This window comes from Lethenteron reissneri, chromosome 61, assembly GCF_015708825.2.
Source record: "Lethenteron reissneri isolate LAM-NWPU_2019-01 chromosome 61, ASM1570882v1, whole genome shotgun sequence".
NCBI classification, from domain to species: Eukaryota; Metazoa; Chordata; class Hyperoartia; order Petromyzontiformes; family Petromyzontidae; genus Lethenteron; species Lethenteron reissneri.
Window position 1 is genome coordinate 2,459,896 of NC_083839.1, and position 19,934 is coordinate 2,479,829.

The following is a 19,934-nucleotide window of genomic DNA, read 5'->3' on the forward strand; positions in this document are numbered from 1 at the left end:
GACGTCATTTATGGACGGCCCCTTAACTTTCTGAGCCGCGTGACCGCTACTGGGCAAGCGTGCAAAAGAGCTTAATAGCTCATCGGATTCCTCCAGTATAAATACATATTCTTGTTTCATTTTATGTCACCGCTCGCTCGGTGGGCAAGAGGATTACTGCGAAATGTTTTTCTCTCTTCCCGTTCTTCTCTCGACGAGTCCGTATTTTTTTAAATTAAATTACTTAGCGCCAATCTGTTGCGAATTAACTCTCAAAACCATTTAGAACTCCGTTTTTAAAGGGGAGAGGGGGGGGGGGTCTGCCTCGTGGCAACACACAAAAAAACATCAATCTTAATTTGGAGCTTTCGTGACTGCAGGAATTACTCTTTGGTTCTTTCGGTAAAGTCACGTGTAAAGATAAAATAATAAATTAAATAATAGCATACTACGACGTTTCGATTGCAACACAAGCAATCATCATCAGGTATAAAAGAAATAGCAACAAAAATCTAACCAGAAAACTATAGACAGACATATAAGCAGGCAGATATCACAAAGATACATAGAGAGATCTGCCTGCTTATATGTCTGTCTGTAGTTTTCTGGTGAGATTTTTGTTGCCTATTTCTTTTATACCTGATGATGACGATTGCTTGTGTTGCAATCGAAACGTCGGAGTATGCTATTATTACATTTATTATTTTATCTTTATATACGTGACTTTTCCGAAAGAACCAAAGAGTAAAAAAAAACATCGTTCACGGTTGGACAGAGTGCTCCAAACGTTTAAACTAATCGTCCGTCCGTGCGTGCGTGCGGGTCCCACGTGGGTCGCGACGATTATTTTTGTTCCTGGCCTCTCGCATCGCTGGGCGCGTTTCCGAGTTGGATGTTTATTTATTTACGACAATCATTATTTTCGTCTTTTTTCAACAACAACAACATTGTTGATGACGAGTTCGAGGAGAGTAGGGCACCAGGGAAACGGCAGCGATCAGCAGTTTTGCTACTGCTGATCATGCTGATCCTGCTGCTGCTGCTCCTCCATCTGCTATTGCTGCTGTTGCTACTGCTACTGTTGCTACTGCTGCTCCTGCTGCTGCTATTGCAGCTGCTACGAGTGTTCCTGCTGCTGCTGCTCCTTCGTCTGCTATTGCTGCTGTTGCTACTGCTGCTCCTGCTGCTGCTATTGCAGCTGCTACTGCTGCTGATACTGCTGCTACTGCTGCTGATACGTCTTCTGCTACTGCTGCTGCTACTGCTCCTGCTGCTGCTATTGCAGCTGCTACTGCTGCTCCTGCTGCTACTATTGCAGCTGCCACTGCTGCTCCTGCTGTTGCTACTGCTGCTCCTGCTGCTGCTATTGCAGCTGCTACTAGTGTTCCTGTTGCTGCTGCTCCTTCGTCTGCTATTGCTGATGTTAATGCTGCTGATACGTCTTCTGCTACTGCTGCTGCTCCTGCTGCTGCTATTGCAACTGCCACTGCTGCTCCTGCTCCTGCTGTTGCTACTGCTGCTCTTGCTGCTGCTATTGCAGCTGCTACTAGTGTTCCTGTTGCTGCTGCTCATTCGTCTGCTATTGCTGCTGCTGCTGCTGATACGTCTTCTGCTATTGCTGCTGCTACTGCTGATCCTGCTGCCGCTATTGCAGCTGCTACTGCTGCTGATACTGCTGCTACTTCTGCTTTTGCTGCTGCTGCTGCTGCTACTGCAGCTGATACCGTTGCTACTGCTGCTATTGCTGCTACTGTTGTTATTGCAGCTACTACTGCTATTGCTACTGCTGCTACTGTTGCTATTGCTACTGCTGCTACTGCAGCTGATACCGCTGCTGCTGCTGCTGATACCGCTGCTGCTGCTGCTGTCAGCGAGCAGGGCACGCGAACTTCTGCGAGCTGGGGTGATGTGTCCGGGTCATGTTTTGGTATCGCATCCCTCGTGCGTCAGAGGAAGAGGCCGTTTACGTCGTTGGCAGCGTAGTGCGAGCACGCCGTGCACACAGCGGCGGCGGCTGGCGGGGGAGGGATAGGAGAGGGAAGGGCATTCCGGGGAGACGTGGGGTTCTTTGTGTTACGCTGAATTTCTTTCGCACCGTTACGAAGCCAACCGCAACGGTCGGACATGCGGGGGGTGGAGGGCGGGGGTAAGGACAACAAACTGAACACACGGAAAAGCACTTCCAGGGATAGTTTTCCATCTAGATGTATGGAGGCGTAGCTACAGCGGCTTCCTAATATCCCCAAGGAGAGCGTTCCAGACGGCCGCGGAAGCGCATTTGAAAGCAATAGTAGCAGCTGCAGTAGCAGCAATAGCAGAAGAAGTAGCAGCAGTAGTAGCAGCAGTAGTAGCAGCTGCAGCAGCAATAGCAGAAGTAGCAACAGCAGTAGTAGCAGCAGTAGTAGCAGCAGTAGTAGCGGCAGTAGTAGCGGTAGTAGTAGCAGTAGTAGCAGCTGCAGCAGCAATAACAGAAGAAGTAGCAGCAGTAGTAGCAGCAGTAGTAGCAGCTGCAGCAGCAGCGATAGCAGAAGAAGTAGCAGCAGTAGCAGTGGCAGTAGTAGCCGCAGTAGGAGCAGCAATAGCAAAAGAAGTAGCAGCAGCTTCAGCAGCAGCGATAGCAGAAGAAGTAGCAGCAGCAGTAGCAGCAGCTGTAGCATCAGTAGCAGCAATAGCAGAAGAAGTAGCAGCAGTAGCAGTGGCAGTAGTAGCCGCAGTAGGAGCAGCAATAGCAAAAGAAGTAGCAGCAGCAGTAGCAGCAGCTTCAGCAGCAGCAATAGCAGAAGAAGTAGCAGCAGCAGTAGCAGCAGCTTCAGCAGCAGCAATAGCAGAAGAAGTAGCAGCAGCAGTAGCAGCAGCTTCAGCAGCAGCGATAGCAGAAGAAGTAGCAGCAGCAGTAGCAGCAGCTTCAGCAGCAGCAATAGCAGAAGAAGTAGCAGTAGCAGGAGCTTGTGCGTGTACGAGCGTGTGCGCGTGCGTGTATGCGTGTGCGTGCACGTGCGTGTATGCATGCGCGTGCGTGCACGTGTAGGGTGCGCGTGCGTGCACGTGCGTGTATGCATGCGCGTGCGTGCACGTGCGTGTACGCATGCGCGTGCGTGCACGTGCGTGTACGCATGCGCGTGCGTGCACGTGCGTGTATGCATGCGCGTGCGTGCACGTGCGTGTATGCATGCGCGTGCGTGCACGTGCGTGTACGCATGCGCGTGCGTGCACGTGCGGTGCGTGTGCGTGCACGTGCGTGTACGCATGCGCGTGCGTGCACGTGCGTGTATGCATGCGCGTGCGTGCACGTGCGTGTATGCATGCGTGTGCGTGCACGTGCGTGTATGCATGCACGTGCGTACACGTGCGGTGCGCGTGCGTGCACGTGCGTGTATGCATGCGCGTGCGTGCACGTGCGTGTATGCATGCGTGTGCGTGCACGTGCGTGTATGCATGCACGTGCGTACACGTGCGGTGCGCGTGCGTGCACGTGCGTGTATGCATGCGCGTGCGTGCACGTGCGGTGTATGCATGCGCGTGCGTGCACGTGCGTGTACGCATGCGCGTGCGTGCACGTGCGTGTGTGTGTCGCCGTCACTCACCCTGCACCTCGCTGCTCTCCCAGGAGACCTGCAGCTCCCCGGGATTTCCGTTGGTCTCCACTTTGATCTCAGTGGGGGGAGGCAAGGCTGGGAGGGGGGGGGGCGAAGGGGAATGGTTCAGTGCCAGTGACCCACACGGTGGGGGGGGGGGGGGGGGCTCTCTCTCGATCGCCTTGGCGAGGGGGCTTGCGGCCCCCCCAGCAGCCCCTCACCGTGTGCGATGCCACACCGCGACATCGAAAACCGGTGCCACGCGGTGCGTGAAGCTGCGAGCGCGCAAAACGAGACTCGACGCGTTTGTCAATAACATTGTGTTTTTGTCCGTGTGTGTGTGTGTTGGACTTCTTTCGCGCCGTACGTAGCCAACCGTGGCTATTCGGAGGTGCGGGGAGGGGGGGAAGGACAAACTAAACACGCAAAAAGATTGAAAGAAATTAGTTTTCAATCTATTTGAGGATTTCAAAGTGCATAGCTCCAGTGGATCCCTAATATCGTAAGGAAGAAAGTGGGTGGGTGAGTGAGTGGGTGGGTGAGTGGGTCAGTAAGTGAGTGAGTGGGTCAGTAGGTGAGTGAGTGGGTCAGTAGGTGAGTGAGTGGGTAGGTGAGCGAACAGCAACCGAGGCAGTAGCAGTAGAACAGTGATTGAGTGGGTGGGTGAGCGAGAGAGTGAGTGCGTGAGTCAAAGGTTGAGTGACTGAGTGGATGGGTGGATGGGTAAGTGAGTGGGCTAATGGGTGAGTGATGGAGTGAGAGTGTGAGTGGGCGAGTGTGTGTGGGCCAATGAGTGAGTGATTGAGTGCATAAGTGAGAGAGTGAGTGGGTGAGTGAGTGTGTGGGTTAATGAGTGAGTGAGTGGGTCAATGAGTAAATGAGTGATTGGGTGGGTCAATGAGTGAGTGGGTGGGTCAATGAGTGAGTGTGTGAGTGAGTGGGTCAATTAGTGAGTGTGTGAGTGAGTGGGTGGGTCAATGAGTAAGTGGGTGAGTGAGTGGGTGAGTGAGTGAGTGGGTGGGTGGGTCAATGAGTGAGTGGGTGAGTGAGTGGGTGGGTGGGTCAATGGGTGAGTGAGTGGGTGGCACAATGAGTCAGCGGGTGAGTAAGTGAGTGGGTGAGTGAGTGAACAGTAACCGTGGTGGCGACGCCGGCCAGCGAGCGGTGGACGCGCGATCTCACCGGTCGTGACGTGGCGCTGGATTGGCTGCCCGCGCGGCTGCCCGTCGACAAGCACGCGGATGGTGACGGTGTAGTCCACGCCGGGCGTGAGGTCCTCGATGAGCAGGCGGCCCGAGTCCGACTCGAACTCCCGAGCGTCGCCACCTCCCTCCACGGGAGCCACTCTCACCTGCGCGAGCAAAAGCCCTGGTCGTCATTATCCACACCCCTAGCTGCCAGTGCTATTCAGTGGGCTAAAATAAAATGTTTCGCTCTGGATGATCGCTGCAAAGTATGACCTGCGTTTTGATTTAGTGTGCTGATCTTAAAGGTGCATTGAAAAATTATGATACTCCGACTGATGCTCCCTGCTGCTGTTGTGGAGTGACTCATGCAGCCAGCTATGGCTGCAGGGTTTTGGTGGTACATGTTGTTTATGTCGTTTATTGTGAAAATTCCGTCACAGTTCCTACGGTCACTGTTTCATTGCTTTCATGGCTTTATTTTGGTGATTTCGAAACGTTTTTTGGTTTGGCCATGTTTGTTTGTTGTAGTACGGAGTAAGACTGATGGCCTTAATCGAAGTTGTCTTGTGGTTGTTGTTGTTGTTTGACTTGCATCCCACTGGTATTTTTGCACACAGCGTTGATGACGACGACGATGACAACGTTGATGACGACGACGATGACGACGTTGATGATGACGACGATGACGACGTTGATGATGACGACGATGACGACGTTGATGACGACAACGCACCTTGATGGAGAGCCGGGGCACGCTGTTCCACGACACTACGATGGTGGACTCGGTCACCTCGATCACAAACTCCGACATCTCCCTCACCGACTCTATGAAGACAAGAAATTTAAATCGGCGGTCAACACGCCTCTTCTCCCTCCTCCCCCCTCCACCCCTCCCCCCACTCCCCACTCCCTCCTCCACATATATGCGTTGATATGGTGAGGGAGTGGGGGGAAGGGGGGCTGGGTATCAAGACCCCGTATCCGATCATCCACGGGGCTATCCACGATTTCTCACTTCTCTCGCCCAAGTAGAAAATAAATTTCGATTTAAAGCTTTCGTGACTGCAGACCTGCTCTCCACCTGAGGACGGCTGCTTGCGTTGTGGCCGAAACGTCGTGAGAATTATTTTATTGTGTTTTATTTTTATTATTTTATTATTTCCATTCTACGTGACTTTACCGAAAGAACCAAGAGGTAGAAAATTATCACGGACAATAGGAAGATTTTTCCACAACGCTCCTCGTATCCGCGAAAAAAAATTGCGAGGATTATAAAGCAATTTTACTTTGCATTATGGGTAAATGGCACGTGACATTTGCGCTAATACGGACTGGACTTCATGGACATGCACTCACCAGGGCGGTGAAGTATGGTCAACCCCCCCGCTGGTGGCTGACTTCGATTTAAAGCTTTCGTGACGGCAGGGATTCATCTTCTTGGTTCTTTCGGTAAAGTCACGTAGAAGGGAAGTAATAAAATAATAAAAATAAAACACAATAAAATAATTCTCACGACGTTTCGGCCACAACGCAAGCAGCCGTCCTCCGACAGAGACTCTGTCGCCTCGACGGACCTGGTTTTCACCTGAGGACGGCTGCTTGCGTTGTGGCCGAAACGTCGTGAGAATTATTTTATTATGTTTTATTATTTCCCTTCTACGTGACTTTACCGAAAGAACCAAGAAGATGGTGTCTGACTGTTGAGAATCCAGCAACATTTATTTCGCAACTCTAAGTCCGCTGACGAGACCCGGCATATTGAAATCGGAGCAGAGTGTGCCCACTTAAATGCTGCTTGGATCATACTGATCTGGAGAAATACCGATCCTGTTATATAAATACTATTTTATCTAAACGATTATTATTATTATTTACGAGTGTCGACCCGAACTGAGTTCTGCTCACGTTCCCTTTTCAGCTCGAGGCAAAATACTTTCACTTAACTTTTTTAAATATAAAAAAAATGCTACATGGTTGCGGTCTAGATCACAGAGGACCGGCTCGCCACGTGGGAGCGTTTAAATCCGGCGGCCGCCAGCAAACGACGCTTGTTTTTGACAGCCCAGAATGCCGCAATGCTCCACGAAATGTGGCCCCATTTTTGAGTTGTTGTTGTTGTTGTGGTGCGTGCGTTAGAACCAGAGGTCGCAAACGGGTTTTGATTCCTTACCCGTACCCGTACCCGGCCGCACCAGGGTCGCAAACGGGTTTTGATTCCTTACCCGTACCCATACCCGGCCGCACCAAGGTCGCAAATGGGTACCCGTACCCGGCCAGGTACGGGTTCCCGTTCCCTACCCGTACCCTACCCGAAATGAGTGACAAACGGTTACTCACCAGTGACTCACGCTCTACCCGTACCCGTACCCGGCCGCACCAGGGTCGCAAACGGGTATTGGGTAGGGTACAGGTATCGGGTACCCGGTTGCGACCTCTGGTTGGAACGCAGGCAAACTTTTGCCCTAAAAAGGACCACCCCCCCAACCCTGAACAATCGTAGCCACAGTGTGTGCGGCGTTAATCCTGAAAAGCGGAACTTGGGGAGTTGGTGAAAACAACCAACCTTTTTATTCACGTCTTTCCTTTTTCAATTTATCCAAGGAAACCTGAGAGCGAAGTTTAAATTGGCGTTGATTCGACCTCCGGCTACGACAGCATGAATGTATCACTAATCACCCATTGGAACGCACGTGGAGGATTTGTGCACTAAGGGCGGCAAGCACTATTGACACGAGGCTGCACCATCGTCTCTACAACAACGGTGGCACGGGCTTTTGTTTATAATTCCTCGTTTAACCACCTTTATATATTTTTTAATTACTGAAACATTATAGACTGCCAGTATGCTCACTCAGGTTAAGAACCAGGCTACAGTCTACATTATAGACTGCCAGTACGCTCACTCGGGTGGAGAACCAGGCTACAGTCTACATTATAGACTGCTAGTACACTCACCGAGGTTAATAACCAGGCTACAGTCTACATTATAGACTGCCAGTACACTCACCCAACAATAATCATTGCTTCAGTCTACATTATAGACTACCAGTACACTCACCGAGGTTAAGGACCAGGCTACAGTCTACATTATAGACTGCCAGTACACTCACTGAGGTTAAGAACCAGGCTACAGCCTACATTATAGACTGTCAGTACGCTCGTTCAGCTTAATAACCAGGCTACAATCTACATTATAGACTGTCAGTACACTCACCCAGCTTAATAACTAGGCTACAGTCTACATTATAGACTGCCAGTACACTCACCCAACTTAATAACCATTGCTACAGTCTACATTATAGACTGTCAGTACACTCACCCAGAGAAGAGTGGGGAGGGGGGGCAGGGGATGGGGGGAGAGGAGAGTGGGGAGGGTGGGTAGGGGAGGGGGAGCGAGGGAAGAGGAGAGTGGGGAGGGGGGGCAGGGGAAAAATGTAAAAAAAAAAATTACGAAATGATGATCGTAAAAAAAATAAAAAGGAGGGGGGAGCGGGAAGGGGGGGGGGGGGGGGTTTGGGGGGGGCCTGCAGGTGGAGGGGGGGGGGCACGTGAACGACGCTCGACTCACGCGTGGAGACGATTCCGCTGACCCCGGGGCTGCGCTCCTGGTCCCCGCGTGCGAGCGCGTACACCGTGACCACGTACTCGCTGCCCGCCCGCAGTCCGTCCACCGTGAAGCTCGCCACGTCGGCGCCCAGCTGGCGCTCCAGGGGCTCGCCGCCGTCCGTGGGCTCGCAGCGCACCAGGTAGCCAGCGATGGGCCCGCGCGGCGCTCGCCACGCCGCCGTCACGCTCGTCTCGCCCACCTCCACGAAGCGGACGTCCCGCGGAGCGTCCAGTTCTGGGGAGGGCCAGGGCCGGGGGTAAGGGGGGATCGAGACGACAGGGCCGTGAGGCAGGGATCGATCGACGCTGCCAATGGCGAAGCTGCCAACGCACTGCGCCTCTCTGCCGGGTCCTGCTGGACGTGCTCAGCTAATCTCGGTGCGGCAGATGGAACGGATGGAACGGAAGAGAGGAACTCCTGCAAACCAATTGCTTCAGCCGCTGGACGCCACGTGTACCGCGACGGACTCTAAATTAATGATAAATATTAGCAAACATTAAAAAATAAAGGATTTTATCTCGCCAGGTAAGGTCCACTCGAGTTATGTAGCTCTCTTTCAGAAGCGAACCGGCTATCACAAACGATGTCTCAGCGCAGCGGCGTAGCTGCCATGTGGACATTTAGAGCAGCCAGACGCTCTAGACGCGTGGCGATGCCGATTCTAAATGTGGAGGAACAAAACCGGAAGACCCGGAGAAAAATCCACGCGACCACGCGGAGAGAGAGACACGCAAACTCCAAATATACAGCAGGTGTCAGGGTCTCAACGTCACTTTTCCTTGTCGTGGCCCAAAGAGCACTTTCAATTTCCTTTTGGGCGAGGCCACGTGTTAACACGCGGGCCGCCGTCACTTCTGTCAAGAAATATAGTCGTGGGCCATGTGACATTCAATTTATGGGCCGCACGAAATAGAATCCGCGTTTCGTGTCTGTCCCTCGGACCGCGTGAAATACGGTTACTGGAGCCATATGAATGACGTCACAAGCTGTAACCCTTCCCACTGGCCATATGAAATGAAGTCTCAATTCCCGAGCTGTGTGCATCTTGTGGGCCATATGAAATGAGGTTAAAGGACCGTAAGAAATAATAATAATGATACGAAAAAAATTGGGCCATATGGAATGAAGTTGTGGGTTCTATCCGTCCCTTGGCATCCATCTCCGTGGGCCATATGAAATGAAGTCGCCAAGGTTCCAAATGTTGGCTCCACCCACACCACATGACTCTGGTCATCCTTGCAGCAGCAGCAGCGGCGGCGGCAGCAGCAGCAGCGGCAGCAGCGGCGCTTTCACGTCCACGGCCATCTGGAATGCTCTTCCTTCTGATGTTACGAAGCGAGAATGAAAGCTTAATTCTTTAGGAGCGCTTTTCGGTGCTTGGTTTGACCCCCCCCCCGCCCACCTCCAATTAGCACGGTTGGCTACATACGGCGCGAAAGAAGTTCGATATGCACAAAAGACAAATACACAAATCCCCCCGCCTATAGCCTTAACAGGCTGTTGGGGCAAGTGCTGTTAGCGAGCAGCACCTATGAAGGCCGACACGGCGCATGAGAGGGTGGGTGGCCAACACCACGCCCGGACGCCTTCGTTGGAGGAACGGAAGACGCAGAGGGGAGGGGAGGGAGTTGAGGGAGGGAGGGGAGGGAGTTGACAGAGGGAGGGAGTTGAGGGAGGAAGGGGAGGGAGGGAGGGGAGGGAGTTGAGGGAGGGAGGGGAGGGAGTTGAGGGAGGGAGGGAGGGAGGGGAGGGAGGGAGTTGAGGGAGGGAGGGGAGGGAGTTGAGGGAGGGAGGGAGTTGAGGGAGGAAGGGAGGGGAGGGAGGGAGTTGAGGGAGGGAGGGAGGGAGTTGATGGAGGAAGGGAGTTGAGGGAGGGAGTTGACGGAGGGAGGGAGTTGAGGGAGGGAGTTGAGGGAGGGAGTTGACGGAGGGAGTTGAGGGAGGGAGGGAGTTGAGGGAGGGAGGGACTTGAGGGAGGGAGTTGAGGGAGGGAGTTGAGGGAGGGAGGGGAACTCACTGGTGCTCTGCTCTCCCTGCAGCGGTGGGCTCTCCCCGCCGCCGGGGTAGACGGCGAACACCTGGAAGCGGTAGGTGTGGCCCGGCAGGAGGCCACCCACCTCCGCGTACAGGTCGGAGGTCACGGTCACCTCGCGGGTGGGGACGCGGCCCTGGCCCGGTGCGGCCGTCGCCACGACCCGGTAGCCGCGCACCTCCGCGGACGGCGGAGGGGCCCAGGTGAGCGTGGCCTTGGTCTCGCCCACGGTCACGAAGGTCAGGTCGCTGGGCGGCAGCGGCGGCCTTTGCTCTGTTGCAAAAAAGACAAAAAGGCTGGGGCGAAGATGCCCCGCCGTGCTGCGTTGACGGGGATGTTGCGGAGAGTGTTGTCAAGCGAGCGGCGGCAGCGGCACCTGGGAAGAAAGACGCCGCCGCTACCACCGCCGCCGCCGCGACTACTGCTGTCAATGCCAACACCATCACTGCCATCACTACCGCCGCCACTGCCACCAGCATCACTACCTCCACCACTGCCATCACCACCACGGCCACCACCACCGCCACCACCACTGCTATCAACGCCAACACCATCACTACCGCCACCACCTCCGCCACTGCCAACACCATCACTTCCGCCAACACCGCCACCACTGCCACCAGCTTCACTACCACCACTATTGTCACCACCACCACCGTCATCATTCTTGTTTGTTTGTCGTCGTCATCGTCATCACGAGCCAAGGTCAGTCCACTGCTGGGTTTTATCTGGTAACATAAAAATTGCTCAGTTTTATTCGTATCATTTTCATGTTTTCGTTTTGTGTTTGTCGTTGTAACGTTCTGACCCCGTGCCCGCTCACTGGGCATCCGCGAAGAGCTTCACAGCTCGTCGGATTCCTCCTCCGGTTTAAGTAAATAAAGATTCTGAACGGAATAAACCGCAGTCGCTCTGCGTGCCGACGGACGATTTAAAACGGCGCGCCGACAGGACAGTGAACGATGGCAGCAAGGGGAGCCCGCACCGCTAAGAGCTGAGACGCCGCTTAACCTCATCACAGCCAGAAAAGGAATGTGAGACAGCTACATTCCTCACTAGTGGCGGTGGTTGTGGCGGTGGTGGCGGCGGTGGAGGTGGTTGTGGTGGTGGTGGTGGTAGTGGCGGTGGTGGCAGTGGAGGTGGTTGTGGTGGCACGGTGGTGGCGGCGATGGTGGTGGTGGTGGCGGCGGTGGTGGCAGTAGTGGCGGTGGTGGTGGTGATGCTGGCGGCGGTGGCGGTGATGGTGGCAGTGATGGTGGCGGGGGATCAGTAGGAGCCCGGTCGAAATCACAAACAGATTGTGGTGGGGAGGGGGGTTGGTACAGAAACTCTGCAGACACGAGTTTGAGGGGCTGCACAGTTAATCTCCAGCTGATGAATTACAGTAGCAACGTTCCTTCGTCATGCGAGGAGGGAGGGAGGGAGGAGATGGGGGGGGGGTAAATCAAAAGAAATATTTTAAGCAGCCAGCCGTCACCAAGAGGCCATGACTCACATGGCCTAGATCAGGGTCTTCTCTGGGCGGTACCATCGACAGGCGCACCGTTGCGTGCCACCCATTGCTTTGCACGGCAGATAAAAGCGAAACGCGTGATGACGTCTATAACACTCGTAGGTCAGAGGTCAAGGGAGATCAGAGGTCGGAGCGCTGAGATCCTGCCTGTGGCAGAGGCGTGATGGGCCTGGCGTACGGCGTCATCCTCATGCCCACCTCCCCGCCGTTGCAGAGCGCTGCTCCGAAGAAGACGGTGAGAGCAGAGGTCGCAACCGGGTACCCGATACCCGTACCCTACCCGATACCTGGCTACCCGTACCCGGCCGGGTATGGGTATGGGTACCCGTTTGCGACCCTGGTGCGGCTGGGTACGGGTAGGCCGTGAGTCACTGGTGAGTAACCGTTTGTCACTCATTTCCCAACGTCTTGTCTCTTCTCACAATTCAAGTTCCTAGAATCAACCCACCCGCGCCTGCAACATGGCTTCATCCCAGAGCTCGCAATCGGGTACCCGTACCTGTACCCTACCCGTACCCGGGTAGCCGGGTATCGGGTACGGGTAGGGTACGGGTACCCGTTTGTGACCCTTGTGCGGCCGGGTACGGGTACGAGTAAGCAATCAAACCCGTTTGCGACCTCTGGGTGAGAGAGACGGGGGAGGGGGGGGACCGGAGGGCGTCCTCACCGATTTCCGCTGAGCCCCGGGTGGACACCTGCATGAAGAGAGGGGGGCTCTCAAGGTCTTCGGCCACGGAGAAGACGCTGATGTTGTAGGTGTGCCCCGCCAGGAGGTCCACGAGGCGCGCACGCGTCACGTCCGGCGGGAGGTGCAGGTCCGTGCTCTCTCCGCCGTCCACGTTGGGCAGGTAGATGATGCGGAACGCTGTGCCGGGAGACGGGACGCGACGTCGCAAAGATTAAGGTCCCCTTGGCCCCCCCCCCCGCCTCCCCCCTCCCGCCCCCCCCCTCCCGCCCCCCCCCCCCTGCCTCCCACCTCCCGCCCCCCCTCCCGCCCCCTAAAAAAATTATTAAAGCGTTTGTGACTGCAGAGATTCATCTTCTTGGTTCTTTCGGTAAAGTCACGTAGAAGGGAAATAATAAAATAATAAAAATAAAACATAATAAAATACAAAAACATAATTGTATTTTATTATGTAAATTTTTTATTACTTTATTATTTCCCTTCTACGTGACTTTACCGAAAGAACCACGAAGATAATTACAGGCTGTTTGGGGCAATTGCTGTTCGCGAGCACCCATTAACTCTTTCCTGTTCTGATGACGTACCCAAGTACGTCATCAGTTCGTCTTCCAACAACAGTAAAATAACTTCACCCTTTCCCGTTCCGAGACGTACTGCACATTGAATCTCGGAACGCTCGATCGGCTCGGCGTAAATTTTACATCGAGAGGCGTAGTAGCGGCGCCGTTGTTCTTAGAGGCATTGCTACTCACCGCAGAGAACCGTAGCGACACGACCGCCGCCACTCTGCGATAGCTGGCACCAACACTGTGCCACACGCCCTCCCGCATGGCCTTGTGGAAGCCTCGGTACCGATACGTTTTTGGTATTTTAGTTTTTCTTCCGGTTCCGTTCCGACGACGTGCACACGTAAGAAAATCCGATGACGTATTCGTATGTCATAGGAACGGGAAAGGGTTTAATTGTCCACCGGGGGGTTGTGGGAAGAGAGGGCCGCGGGGGAGACAGAGAGAAATAACACGACGGGGGTCAGCGAGCAATCGAGCGAGCGCGAGTCGTACCAGAGACTTGCGCACTGGGTAGCCTCCAGCGGATGACGATCGTTGACTCGGTGACTTCGTCGATCGAGTAGTTCTCCGGGGCGTCCGGGGCTGCGGGACCAGAGAAGCGGAATCAAGTTAGAGGGTCGGGAACTAAACAAAACCTGCTGGGCACACGGCCAGAACTACCTACTTACTCGCCCACTCACCCACTCACCTACTCACTGGCCCACTTATTCAGTCACCCACTCACTCACCCACTCACCTACTTACTCGCCCACTCACCTACTCACTCGCCCACTCACCCACTCACCTACTTACAAGCCCACTCACCCACTCACTCGCCCACTCACCCACTCACCTACTCACTGGCCCACTCGTTCAGTCACCCACTCACCTACTTGCTCACCCACTCATTCAGTCACCCACTCACCTACTCGCTCACCCACTCACCCACCCACCTACTCACGCGCCCACTCTGCCAGTCACCCACTCACCTACTCGCTCACCCACTCACCTACCCACCTACTCACTCGCCCACTAATTCAGTTACCCACTCACCTACTCGCTCACCCACTCACTCGCCCACTAATTCAGTCACCCACTCACCTACTCGCGCACCCACTCACCTACCCACCTACTCACTCGCCCACTCATCCAGTCACTCACTCACTTGCCCACTCGCTCAAAACCTGCAGGGTATAACGACCAGAACTAGCGGGGGGTTAATATCAGTTTAAGGAGGCGAGTTTTCAATACAGGACTTAAATACAGCTAACGATGCTGATTGTCTTATTAGCAAAGGCAAAGCATCGTTCTGAAGCCTGGAAGCTGCACAGTGACATAGTCCCGATCAGCCCAGGAAGGAACAGAACCTTGGTCTTGGAGTCTTTAGAAGAAGGCAATCCGAAGATATCATGGACCTCGTGATCTACTATTACTCCTACTAATAAATAATAATAACAAAAAAATAGGGTGAGATCGCGTAAATATAGATGCGTCGTGAAAACCGCCACCACGACACATTTATATTTACGCGATCTAACCCCAAAAAAAAAAAAACAACGAAACTTCATTCAGGACAACATTGGTCGCGAACGCCTAAGTGTTATACGACGACCCCTGCCACCGCTGCGACCGCTGCTGCATCGGCCGCGATCGCCCGCGGCACGCTCACCGGTCGTCTGCGTGGTGGTGAGGATGATGCGCTCCAGGCCACGAGCGCCCAGCTCGATGACGGTGACCGTGTACTCGCGACCCGGCAGGAGGCTGTCCAGCGTGATGGACGTCGCGGTCCCGGGAAGGTCTTGTAGCGTGCGCGGAAATTCGAACGGTGGGAAAAAATGTTTTCGTTAGATATTCCGTATCGCAGAGGCTCGTAGGGACCCATACTCGTACGTATGTTGAGATGTTTGTTGAACTTCTTTCGCACCGTACGTAGCCAACCGTGCTAAGTCGGAGGTGCGGGGGAAGAACAACAAATTATGGGTCTCTGTGTGAGTCTATGGGTCTCTGTGTGAGTCTATGGGTCTCTGTGTGAGTCTATGGGTCTCTGTGTGAGTCTATGGGTCTCTGTGTGAGTCTATGGGTCTCTGTGTGAGTCTATGGGTCTCTGTGTGAGTCTATGGGTCTCTGTGTGAGTCTATGGGTCTCTGTGTGAGTCTGTGGGTTTCTGTGTGCGTCTATGGGTCTCTGTGTGAGTCTATGGGTCTCTGTGTGAGTCTGTGGGTCTCTGTGTGAGTCTATGGGTCTCTGTGTGAGTCTATGGGTCTCTGTGTGAGTCTATGGGTCTCTGTGTGAGTCTGTGGGTTTCTGTGTGAGTCTGTGGGTCTCTGTGTGAGTCTGTGGGTCTCTGTGTGAGTCTGTGGGTCTCTGTGTGAGTCTATGGGTCTCTGTGTGAGTCTGTGGGTCTCTGTGTGAGTCTGTGGGTTTCTGTTCGAGTCTGTGGGTCTCTGTGTGAGTCTGTGGGTCTCTGTGTGAGTCTGTGGGTCTCTGTGTGAGTCTGTGGGTCTCTGTGTGAGTCTGTGGGTTTCTGTGTGAGTCTGTGGGTCTCTGTGTGAGTCTATGGGTCTCTGTGTGAGTCTGTGGGTCTCTGTGTGAGTCTGTGGGTTTCTGTGTGAGTCTGTGGGTCTCTGTGTGAGTCTATGGGTCTCTGTGGGAGTCTATGGGTCTCTGTGTGAGTCTATGGGTCTCTGTGTGAGTCTGTGGGTCTCTGTGTGAGTCTATGGGTCTATGTGTGAGTCTATGGGTCTCTGTGTGAGTCTATGGGTCTCTGTGTGAGTCTGTGGGTCTCTGTGTGAGTCTGTGGGTCTCTGTGTGAGTCTGTGGGTCTCTGTGTGAGTCTATGTATGTCTGTTGAACTTCATTCGCACCGTACGTGGCCAACCGTGCTATTCGTGGGTACGGGGGAAGGACAACAAATTAAACACACAAAAAGCGCTTCTCAAAGGAATTTCATTTACAATCTAGATTTGAAAGTGCATGTAGCTCCAGTGGCTTCCTAATATCGGAAGAGCTCCATAGTGCGGGCTCGCACGTTGTAAAAAAAAAAAAATTTGATCGGCGGATCTCCGCGCACGGTGAGTGAAATCGCAAAACGGCATCCCTCCGCGCTCGCTCGCTCGCTCGCACTCGCGACTTACTGATGATCTCGCGCGAGGAGCTGTCCTCCGTGAGCTCGTACTCGACGCGGTACCCGGACATGACCTCGCCGGCCGAGGCCCAGGCGACCACGAAGCTGTTGGACGTCACCTCGGTGACGGCGTCCGACACGCGCTGCTCCGTGCCAGGTAGCCGCTCCCTCTCGCCCTCCCACGGCGTCACTTGACGAACGCGGACGACGCAAGACGACACAAAGACACGACACGCGCAGTCACCACCGAACTATCGTGCTGTGACGGTTCCACCTGAAGACACAAGCTTGTGTTGCCTCCGAAACGTCGTGATTTTTATTTTATTTTACTTTAAATTTTTTTACCTACGTGACTTTACCGAAAAAACCCAAGAATATGCCGCATAATGTGTTTATTTAACTGTTTTAAGAAGGAAATAGTTGCACACGCACGCATGCAGAGGACGTTGGGAATATCTCCTACGCAACGGAGGTGTAATGAAGAATAGTCTCAGCAGGGGTGACTAATATTCACGAGAACTTAGAAGGTCTGGGCATGTGTTGACAAGAAACAACAAAGCTGCAATTATATAGACTCACACAGAGATCCACTGAATCTCATAGAGACCCGTAGACGCACACAGAGATCCACTGACTCTCACAGAAACCCGTAGACACACACAGAGATCCATAGACTCACACAGAGATCCACTGACTCTCACAGAGACCCATAGACTCCCACAGAGACCCATAAACTCACACAGAGACCCACAAACTCACACAGAGATCCACTAACTCACACAGAGACCCATAGACTCACACAGAGACCCACAGACTCACACAGAGACCCATAGACTCACACAAAGACCCACAGACTCACACAGAGACCCATAGACTCCCACAGAGACCCATAGACTCCCCCAAAGATCCACAGACTCACACAGAGACCCATAGACTCCCACATAGACCCATAAACTCACACAGAGACCCACAGACTCACACAGAGATCCACTGACTCACACAGAGACCCATAGACTCACACAGAGACCCATAGACTCACACAGAGACCCATAAACTCACACAGAGACCCACAGACTCACACAGGGACCCACAGACTCACACAGAGACCCACAGACTCACACAGAGACCCACAGACTCACACAGAGACCCATAGACTCACACCGAGACCCACAGACTCACACAGAGACCCATAGGCTCACACAAAGACCCACAGACTCACACAGAGACCCATAGACTCCCACAGAGACCCATAGACTCCCCCAAAGACCCACAGACTCACACAGAGACCCATAGACTCCCACATAGACCCATAAACTCACACAGAGACCCACGGACTCACACAGAGATCCACTGACTCACACAGAGACCCATAGACTCACACAGAGACCCATAGACTCACACAGAGACCCATAGACTCACACAGAGACCCATAAACTCACACAGAGACCCACAGACTCACACAGAGACCCACAGACTCACACAGAGACCCACAGACTCACACAGAGACCCACAGACTCACACAGAGACCCACAGACTCACACAGAGACCCACAGACTCACACACAGACCCACAGACTCACACAGAGACCCACAGACTCACACAGAGACCCACAGACTCACACAGAGACCCACAGACTCACACAGACCCACAGACTCACACAGAGACCCACAGACTCACACAGAGACCCACAGACTCACACAGAGACCCACAGACTCACACAGAGACCCATAGACTCCCACAGAGACCCATAGACTCCCCCAAAGATCCACAGACTCACACAGAGACCCATAGACTCCCACATAGACCCATAAACTCACACAGAGACCCACAGACTCACACAGAGATCCACTGACTCACACAGAGACCCATAGACTCACACAGAACCCCATAGACTCACACAGAGACCCATAAACTCACACAGAGACCCACAGACTCACACAGGGACCCACAGACTCACACAGAGACCCACAGACTCACACAGAGACCCACAGACTCACACAGAGACCCATAGACTCACACAGAGACCCACAGACTCACACAGAGACCCATAGGCTCACACAAAGACCCACAGACTCACACAGAGACCCATAGACTCCGACAGAGACCCATAGACTCCCCCAAAGACCCACAGACTCACACAGAGACCCATAGACTCCCACATAGACCCATAAACTCACACAGAGACCCACGGACTCACACAGAGATCCACTGACTCACACAGAGACCCATAGACTCACACAGAGACCCATAGACTCACACAGAGACCCATAGACTCACACAGAGACCCATAAACTCACACAGAGACCCACAGACTCACACAGGGACCCACAGACTCACACAGAGACCCACAGACTCACACAGAGACCCACAGACTCACACAGAACCCCATAGACTCACACAGAGACCCATAAACTCACACAGAGACCCACAGACTCACACAGGGACCCACAGACTCACACAGAGACCCACAGACTCACACAGAGACCCACAGACTCACACAGAGACCCATAGACTCACACAGAGACCCACAGACTCACACAGAGACCCATAGGCTCACACAAAGACCCACAGACTCACACAGAGACCCATAGACTCCGACAGAGACCCATAGACTCCCCCAAAGACCCACAGACTCACACAGAGACCCATAGACTCCCATATAGACCCATAAACTCACACAGAGACCCACGGACTCACACAGAGATCCACTGACTCACACAGAGACCCATAGACTCACACAGAGACCCATAGACTCACACAGAGACCCATAGACTCACACAGAGACCCATAAACTCACACAGAGACCCACAGACTCACACAGGGACCCACAGACTCACACAGAGACCCACAGACTCACACAGAGACCCACAGACTCACACAGAGACCCACAGACTCACACAGAGACCCACAGACTCACACAGAGACCCACAGACTCACACAGAGACCCACAGACTCACACAGAGACCCACAGACTCACACAGAGACCCACAGACTCACACAGAGACCCACAGACTCACACAGAGACCCACAGACTCACACAGAGACCCACAGACTCACACAGAGACCCACAGACTCACACAGAGACCCACAGACTTGCCGCCGCCGAACGCCGCTGCCGCCGAAACACTCACGGGGGACGGAGGCGGTGCTGAACTCGAACTTGCTGATGGCGGTGGCGCCGTGGGAGAACTGTGTGATGAGCTGGCCCTCGTACACCATGCCCGGCCGCAGGCCCGTGATCACGTAGGTGTTGCGCTGGGCCGGAACTCGGGCCTCCTTCCACGGGGCCTGAGAGCCTTTCTGTTTGTTCCCCCGGGGGAGGGCACGCGGCGCAGCGCGGCAGCACGTTGCGTGAGGTACGTACGGGTGTTGAGCTTCGTAGCCACCGCACGTGCGTAGCCACCGTAGCCACCGCACGTGCACCGACACCGCACGTGCGTAGCCACCGTAGCCACCGCACGTGCACAGACACCATACGTGCGTAGCCACCGTAGCCACCGCACGTGCACAGCCACCGCACGTGCGCAGCCACCGCACGTGCGTAGCCACCGTAGCAACCGCACGTGCACAGCCACCGCACGTGCGTAGCCACCGTAACAACTGCACGTGCACAGCCACCGCACATGCGTAGCCACCGTAGCCACCGCACGTGCACAGCCACCGCACGTGCGTAGCCACCGTAGC

At 54.1% G+C, this 19,934-nt stretch overlaps 1 protein-coding gene across 1 annotated transcript in view; it reads right to left on the bottom strand.

Moving 5' to 3' along the window:
• The window catches only part of LOC133358303 (fibronectin-like), a 93,600-nt gene that overhangs the window by 29,727 nt on the left and 43,939 nt on the right, over positions 1-19,934 (bottom strand). The window contains 10 exon segments of the mRNA XM_061576559.1: positions 3,564-3,650; positions 4,737-4,905; positions 5,475-5,566; positions 8,310-8,582; positions 10,366-10,653; positions 12,561-12,758; positions 13,640-13,729; positions 14,796-14,924; positions 16,261-16,440; positions 19,382-19,550. Of these exon segments, the coding sequence (XP_061432543.1) occupies positions 3,564-3,650; positions 4,737-4,905; positions 5,475-5,566; positions 8,310-8,582; positions 10,366-10,653; positions 12,561-12,758; positions 13,640-13,729; positions 14,796-14,924; positions 16,261-16,440; positions 19,382-19,550 (1,675 nt within the window).